The sequence below is a fragment of the Lipotes vexillifer genome, unplaced genomic scaffold (assembly GCF_000442215.2).
Source record: "Lipotes vexillifer unplaced genomic scaffold, Lipotes_vexillifer_v1.1 scaffold792, whole genome shotgun sequence".
In the NCBI taxonomy this organism is placed as follows: Eukaryota; Metazoa; Chordata; class Mammalia; order Artiodactyla; family Lipotidae; genus Lipotes; species Lipotes vexillifer.
The window spans coordinates 52,921-61,396 of record NW_006795663.1 but is presented as its reverse complement, the minus strand read 5'-3'; the positions used below and the strand labels follow the sequence as shown (position 1 = coordinate 61,396).

The 8,476-nt window shown below is 50.5% G+C and overlaps 1 protein-coding gene across 5 annotated transcripts in view; it reads right to left on the bottom strand.

Annotated features, from left to right (window-relative positions):
• Positions 1-7,226, bottom strand: part of CELF6 (CUGBP Elav-like family member 6) — a 29,466-nt gene extending 22,240 nt beyond the window's left edge. For 3 of the 5 annotated variants that reach the window (XM_007467827.1, XM_007467829.1, XM_007467828.1), the window contains exons 1-2: positions 6,965-7,226; positions 3,117-3,199 (exon numbers count right to left, since the gene is read on the bottom strand). In XM_007467827.1, coding sequence (XP_007467889.1) covers positions 3,117-3,199; positions 6,965-7,226 — 345 coding nt within the window. The remainder of the gene's footprint in view (positions 1-3,116; positions 3,200-6,964) is intronic. The other 2 variants (XM_007467831.1, XM_007467830.1) reach the window with 1 other exon arrangement.
• Between the last annotated feature and the right edge of the window lie 1,250 nt (positions 7,227-8,476).

Sequence of the window (8,476 nt, the reverse complement as noted above, 5' to 3'; positions counted from 1 at the left end):
CGGTTCAGGCTTTCTCTTTAGGTTTGACCCAGCCTTTCCTAGTCCCACAGCGACAGTCCTGCCTGCCTCCAGTCAGAGTCCAGATTGAAGTCTTGTGCCTGCTTCTCCAGCAGATGGCAGGTGTGCCCAGGACCCAGTGCCTACAGAGAGCTGGGCACCCTCCTCTCCATGCTGGTGGGCCTGAGGCCGGGTGACTAAAGCTACTGCTGCCCCTGGCAGGCCCAGAGGAAAGATTGATGACTCGGCCATTGCTGGGGCTGGCCAACAGGGCCATCGATTTTCATTTAGGAGAATAATTAAATATTAATTTTCACTTTGTTAAGCTGAGGAGGGTGAATAAGCCAATCCTGGCAGTACAAGAGGAAGTCAGGCCATGTTGGAAGCCTGTAGATGAAAGGGTGAGAGGGGGCAGATGTACCCAGTCACCATCCCCTTCAGAACTTTAGACCCCTATCTGCCACCAGCTTGGCTCAGGTAACAGTGCAGTGGTTAAGTGAATGAGTTCTGGAGCCACACTACTTGCACTCAAAGCCCACATCTTCCCATTAGCAGCTACATGACCTTGGGCAAGTCACTTGTTTTCTGTGACTCAGTTTCCTCACCTATAAAATGGGAATGCCAAGAACAACACCTTCTTCATAGAGGATTAAATGAATTTGAACCTGTAAAGTGCTAGGAACACTGTCTGGTATCAATATATGTTAGTTATCATTATTTCTCTTTTTCCTCCCAGAAATTGTCCCAGTAGTATAGGGCTTCACTGTCCTTATCTCAGGTGCCCTCAGCCTCATAGAGTACCCCAGGTACCCCGTCTCTTGTGGAGCCCTGTGGCTGGTTGAGGAGGGGATTTTTTTTTTAACATTTATTTATTTATTGGCTGCATCAGGTCTTAGTTGCGGCACATGGGATCTTTCGTTGCAGTGCGCAGGCTCTTCGTTCTGGTGCACGGGCTTCTCTCTAGCTGTGGCGTGCAGGCTTAGTTGCCCCGTGGCATGTGGGATCTTAGTTCCCCGACCAGGGATTGAACTGGCATCCCCTGCATTGCAAGACGGATTCTTTACCACTGGACCATCAGGGAAGTCCCTGAGGAGGGGATTTGTTCTCCCAAAGTTCATCTTAATTTTTTCAGTGCCTTTCATTTGCTTTCAGGATAAAGTCCAAACCCCTCAGCCTGGAGTTCTAAGTTTCCTCTTCAGCCACTGCCCTCTGTGGATCTTCTCTCTGGTCTGGCCCCTGCTCACATGGGGGGCCCCTCCTCTACACTCCCAGCCTCATTTCACACCCATCTGTTCCTCTTGTCTCTGCACCTTTACCATGATGTTTCCCACGTGGAGTGTTACCGTTCGTATCATTGACTCAATTCTAGTGACAGAAGTCATTTACTCCCAAGGTTGGATGAGTAATGACTTCTACTATTACTCCTAGTAATGCTGCTGTTACTACTACTACTACTACTACTACTACTACTACCACCAGCTAACCTGTGTTGAGTACTTATTGTCTGCCAAGATCTGTGTTAAGCACTTTACATGACTTAGTTCATTTAATTATTATAACAACCCTACAAGTTCAATTTCACAGATGAGGAAGCTTAGGCTTAGAGAGGTAAAGACGTGCTCAAGGTCATAGAGTAAGTGAGTGGTGGGGCCTGGATCGACACCCAGGTCTGTCTGACTCCAGAGCCTGCATACAGAAGATTGGCGAGGGTGATAAGTTAGTGTTAACTTGACACTGAGTCTTCAAGAGTGAGGCTCAAGTTCCTTCAATTACAAGGATTTGTTCTAGGATCTGACACCCCAATAACAGCCTGATCAGCTCTAAGTAAAGCCTGTCTTATTGCCGGAGAGCTCCAATTCAAAGAAATGACTTCTTTACACGGAGCTGAAATTAGTGCATCTGTTCTTTATACCCCACTGCTCTGTGAGGCCACGCATAGGAAACCAAATCCCTCTTCAGGATCTGAAAGCGGTTACCCACCCCAACAGTAATATGTATCAAGATCTTACTCTGTGCCAGGCACTTGCTAAGCCTCAGTTAATCCTCACAATAGCCCAGTGAGCTAAGTGTTAGTATAACCCACTCCTTATAGGTGAGGAAATTTTCTAGTAATGTATCTGAAGACACAGAAGTGGTAAATGGCAGAGCTGGGATTCAAATCCAGTCTGTGAGTCTCAAAAAACTAGTATTCTTAATTATTATGTTATGATGCCTCCCTATTGCAGCCCCCACTAAACCCTATTTTCTCCAGCTAAGTATCCCCAATTCTTCAAATTATCATTCCATGATATATTTTATGTTCCCATCCCATCCTAGTCTCTTTATGGTAGGCTAATGACCCTCTTAAATCTGAGGCCTGGAAGTGGCTATGTGTCCCATATTTGGCCTGCCCGGGACATTTGAATAGCATTCTTGTTCTAGACATATCACTCCTTGGACAAGAAAGAATGAGGCTGTGTGGTATGACTTGCTCTTGGTGAACCCACACTAGTTCCTAACAATCACCACTTTCTTCCTTCCACAGTAGGTCCCACTTTGCCTTCTGTCCAGTGATTAGCCATTAGCCAAGGCCATATCAAGTGCCACTGATACACAGTAGCCTAGCTGCCTGTGGAATCAGATCTCTCTTAACTTTAGCTACGTGTTTGGGGTGTGGAGGGAAAGCAATCTTGGTGAGTCAAGACACCCCAAAAAAACATTACAGGAAGAGGACCAGAGGGAAGTGCCATCAAGGACCCTAGAACTGGAGGAAGTGGGATTCCAGGCCAGCAGAGCCTCTCCTCCATGTATCTGCATATATGCTCACACCAGTAACAAATGACACCTAAAAATCATGATTTTAGCCAATGGACAAACTCTAGCATAGCTCACAACAGTAATGCCTTTCCTAAGTATGGTACACTTAGCCCAAGAGTCTTGAGCCCATTTCTTTGGACCAGAAGACTGAACATAACACATAACCTGTAGTTGTTAAGGGTACAGGTAAGTCCTCTCCTGGAAAGATGACTCTTCTTCTAGTTCCTGGTCCCAGCCCAGCCCCTATATGCTGCTTTGGCATGCACATAGGGCATGTCCCCAGCCTGAGGTGATTTCCCACCCCCCAACCCTGGTGGACTTACCCCTGGCAGGGTCTTCTGCTCGTGCAGTGCACTCTGGGCCTTGAGAGCAGAGTCCCGGGCGCAGTAGGTGAGGAAGGCACAGCCTGGGGAGGAAGAGGCTGGCTCAGGGGGTTTCCTGAAACCCCCGGATACTCTTCCTGGAAAGACCCCATTAAGTTGACAAACTCAAGGCCACTCTCCTTTAAACAAGGACACTACTTCTGAGAAGGCTTCTCTGCCTCCCACCTTCTCTGAAGGGAGGGGCTTCGTGTGCCTGTGTCCCAGGCTCTGGCTCCTTCTCAATTGCTCGTGGCCTCTTGCCTACGGAACATGTGTACCCACACCCGGTCACATGCGAATACAATCCCACATCTCCCCTCCCCACTCCAGCCATAAATCCTGTTGGGGTTAATAGACCTCCCTAAGCAGCTTTGCCTTCAGCTTTAACCCCAGCCTCCCCTTTCCTTTTTGGGTTCAGAATCAGCCTCAAAGTCTCTCAGAATCAGCCTCAATTCCTTCCCAACTCAGTTTCAGATGGGAGGAGACAGAAGAGGAGGAGAAAGGTTGGGACCCCAGGACCCCAGAACTCCTTCCTAACACCTCCTCCTAGTTTGAGTCTGAGGAACGGATAATTTTGAGGCTTGGAAGATGGGACTGGTTTAAGGGTGTCCTATGGGTAGGAGCTTCTAGGGACTTCCAGTCCTATCCAAGGAACTTGATCTGTCAGCTCTCCCAGGACTTCAAGATAGGGCCTCTTAAATAGTTATTGTGCCCCAAATTTGACTTCTCTAAAAGAATCAGTAGATACAGGGGAGAGAAGGAGTCAGGGTTGAGCCAAAGGATCAGTCCTACCCTCTCTTTGTCCAGCCTCAGAACCTGTAGCCTGCTAGGAAGCACAGGGCCAAGATTTCTTCCTTTCCAAAAGTCATTGAGCACTCACTCATTCAGAAAAGATTTATTGAATACTTATTATGGTGGGACATTATGACGGCTTGAAGGTAAAGTGGCAACAAGACAGATACATTTCCTGCCCTCAGGGGGATCATGTAAAGGATCATGAGGGGGATGTATCTAACTCCACAAGGTTGAGGAATGTCTCAAAGAGCACACTGAATTCTCAATAACAAACGGGTGTTAATGAGGTAACAAAAAGTGTGGCGATTATTTCAAGCAGAGAGAATAGTACATATGATGACTGAGTGAAGAATTCAGTGTGTTGGGGAAATGGATGGAAGGCTAGTATGGTTGGAGATTGGTAACTTAGGGCAGAGTGGCCAGTGAGGTATGCAGGGATCAGCTCATCTATAACCTCAGTCTGGATTTTGAACTTTTCCTAAGAACAGTGGAGAGCCACTAAAGGGTTGTGACATTAGGTCTGTGTTTTCAAAAACAGCCTTCTGAGTGTAGGAGGGAAAAAGACTGAAGGAAGAGAAAGTGGATGTGGGAAGCCATTAGGAGTTTGGTGCAGTTTTCCACTTAGACCTCAGCAGACTTCAAAGGCAAATGGTAACATGTTCTCCAATGTCTCCTATGTGGTTGCCGTCTTAAGGTGGGCGGATATCTGCCATTCGTTGGGTTAAAGTGACCTTAGAGAACTCCTGGGACAAACTCTTATCATATCAATAGGGAAACTGAAGCCCAGAGAGTATACAAGTAGCAGGATAGGGTTTGGAATCTCCAAACTCCTAGGCTGAGCTTGTTTTCAAAGCACTGTGGCTGCCCGCCGTGGTACTCAGCCATCAAAAAGAAAACGAGTCACTCTGGCTTTTGGACATCACTGTTGCTGGGGAGAAGGTGGAGAATATGTTGACTTGGAGACCCTCCCCAGTGATCTTGCAAGGCAACCCCGCCTTCAAGAGCTGTGGGTTGGTTTGGGGATAAATCACCAAACACCTGATTCCGCTTACATCTCCGCTCCATCTACTGCCACCAAGCCATATTAGCTGATGTCAGAACTGGGCAGGGCTGGGGACCTCTCAGAAAGGCTCGAGGGCCTAGTTGCTGCCTAAAGGAGCCCTGTGTGACTACCTGGGAAAGGGAGTGGAAGAATGAGGGATAAAAAGACAGAGAAGCATGGCTTGAAGGACAGATGAATGAAAAAAAAAACCAGGAAGAATTAGAACTAAGTGTAGAGAGAAAGAGAGAAAGGATGAGGGAACAGTTCAGAGACTCTGATGGTGTTTGAGTGAGAATTAAAGGTATTCTATACACTTCCCTTACTGTACAGATGGCTCAGAAAGATTAGCTTGTACTTACATACTGAAATAAATTTCTAGAAAATAAGAAAATAAATTGCTATGGATGGATGTACAGCTGGGCAGCTGGACTGTGTTAGAAGGAATCTGGATGGTATGGTCTTGTCATTTCATGCCCCTCTAAAAATGACCCCACCCAGGAGGGTGGAAGATGCACTGCTTCATAGCTGCTCCCAAATCTTCTATGGGCATTTTCCTGGAGCCTCTATGTTAGTGTGCCTAGGGACTCTCCAAAGCCTCTGAGTTGAAAAGGTGGCAGCCTGATTCCAGCTCTTAGCCCTTAGGAAAGTACATTTAGCTGTTACCCAGAACCCACCACTTCTCTCCTGGAAAGATCATGGAGGATAGTTGGGGACCCTCCCCCACTCCCCAAACCCTGAAACTGCAGCATGGTGAAGGTGGGGAGAGAAAAAGGTGTTTCTTCTCAAATAATTTCTTTCCCCTGCCCATGTACGAATGTGTCTCTATCTCTCTTACTCCAGCCCAGCCTGGACAGACTTTTCTGCATGTAAACAAGCCTCCTCCCTATTCCTACAGGAGGAAAGGGGTGTGGCTGGACAGGACCGTGGTGCGTCTCTCTCTAGCAAGGGCAGGGAGAAGACCCCTTTCTGCCTCTTCATCCTGACCCACCCTGAGGCTCTGGTCCACAGGCTCTGGACCAGGCCCACCCTGTGAGGGAGGGAAAGCAGGAGGCCATAAAGAGGATTGGGAAGGGACAAATATGTGTCACAGGAGTGGGAAGATTAGAGGGTAAAAGAAGTATAGGTTCAGCTGAGAAGAAGCCTGAGATGAGGGGGCACAAGGTGGCTGGAGTTCCCAGCTGAGATCAGAGTTCTGGACTCAAATCAGAAAAGGAAGACAGTGTTGGGATTCTGGATGGGAGTAGGAGAGATTGGGGCTATTGTTAAGCATGAAGGTGGAATTTGGTGCTGAGAGCCTCCTGGGAGGGGAATTGGATTTTGTGACTTAGACAGGTGTGGGTTCTGAAGAAGGGGAGAGTTTGGGTCTGTGCGGTTTTAGGTTGGCAGTGTGAATCAAAAGAATGTCCTGGGGATTGACTGGTTTTGGAGGCCAGAATGAGGGGTGCAAGCCCAAAATGTGTGTGAAGGTGGTTAGGCCTGAGTGGGGTGGCCCCAGACAGGGGTGGAGGGATGGTGGTTCAGGAATGATTGGCTCCAGGGTTTGGGAGATTGAAGGTGTCAGAGACCTAGAAGGTGGAATAAGTTTCCAAATTCCAGGATTTGAGATGTCTGATGGGAGGGATAGAGGGAAGTCCAGCTGAAAGGCGAGCAGTGTTGCGTGTTGCGATGTGAGACGTGAAGGGAAGGGAGTTGGAGGTTAGAGTGGAGTACATGTCGGGACCAGAGTGATGATCAGAGGGAGGATGTCAGAGAGAAAATTCTGGGCTGGGGGTTCTGTGATCTGGGAAGAAGACTGGGCTGAAGTCGGCTGGTATTAGACTGGTGTTGGACTGGCTCTAGATAGGGCTAGGGTTGGGGCTGGGGTTGAGGCTGGGATTTGGGCTGGGCCGCACTCTAATCGGAATGGGGCTGGGCAGGGCTGGGCAGGGCTGGGCTGGGCTGGGCTGGGCTGGGCTGGGCTGACCCCGCGCACCTTTGTGGAGGCCGGTGAGCCGGTCCTTCAGCACCGTCAGCTCGTAGATGCGGCCGAACTCCTCGAACAGCGGCTTGAGGTCCTGCTCGTCCAAGCCCCTCGGAATCTGCCCCACGAAGAGCTTGATGGCGTCGTGGTCCTTCATGGGCACGGCAGGACCCGGGTTTAGCCCGCTCATGCCGACGCCGCTGTCCGCGGTGCTGAAACCCAGGCGCGGGCCGGGGTCGGCGGGCGGCGCAGACCCTCCGGGCGCCGCGGCCATATCCCCGCCCGGTCCGCCCTCCCGCCGGTCCCGCCTGTCCCGCCGTCCCCTCCCTGGACCGGTGGCGAGGGCCAGGGGGGTAGGGGGCGGGACACGGGCAGCGAGGGCGGGGGGCTGCACCGGGGGCGGGGTCCGGATGGAGGGGCGTAGAAAGGGTGGGGCGGGCTGGGAAAGGGCGGGGCAGGGGGCGGGGCAGGCCCGGGCCGAAGCGGCGGGATGCTGGGGTCTAGCTTCAGGTCTCCGCGCCTCGCTCTCTGGGCTCCCGCCCGAGCTCTCCCGGAGCTGAGCCCCGAGCCCCAGCCCCCGTGTTTGATGACGTAAGGCAGCTGGCCGCCGGGTCTACGCAAATGATTTGCATAATGAGGAAGCAGCGGCCAATCAGAGATGGAGTTGACCGGGCTCGGCCAGGGGCGGGCGGGGCGGCAGGGCTCTCGCGCTCCTGCTCGCCATGGCAACCGGACCCTCGGTTACCCTGTGTGTGTCGAGTGTCTGCAGGCGTGGCCGTGGATCGCGCGTGTGCGCCTTGGACCGCGTGAGGGGAAGTAGCTTCGTCATGCGTGGTGATGTCTGCGGGAGTTAGAGCTAACCCCCTCCTCACACACCGGCACACACAAGCACACACACCTCCAATCACTGGAGCGTTTCCTGCGGGGGCGGATGGGGATTCCTCTTCTCCATTCCCACTACCAAAGCCAGTTCCTCGGAGCCGATCCCACCCCGCCCTATCACACAACTCTCCCTTCGGTGTTTTCAACCACTTCCTTACCCACGAGACTCCCGTGCATACCCCCCCCCCAAAAAAAAATAGAATTTTAAAGAAAGAAAAACAAAACAAAAACTCCAAAACACTCCTAGAACATGAATTCCTCCTCAGGAGAGTGAGGGAACTTATATTAGCCATATTTGCTCAGGTGCCTAGTTCATCCGAATTCGTGAGCTCAGGAGTGTTGTCTTCCTTTTCCGGAAAAGGAAGCTGAGGGTCTGAGGGTCAAGGAGGTTAGGATCAGGCCCACCCCTAACATCTGCTGGGCCCAGGGCAAGAGTAGAAATGAAAAACAGACATACTGTGTATCTAAATATTTAAAAGATATAAATCAAGTTACAATTTGTTAAATAAAATATGTTCACTTCTTATTTCCACAAATACACTTTCATAATAAAAATGAAAAAATATGTGTAAAGGGCTTCCCTGGTCACAGTGGTTTTGGGGGTCCGCCCGCCGCTGCAGGGGACGCGGGGTTCGGCGCCCG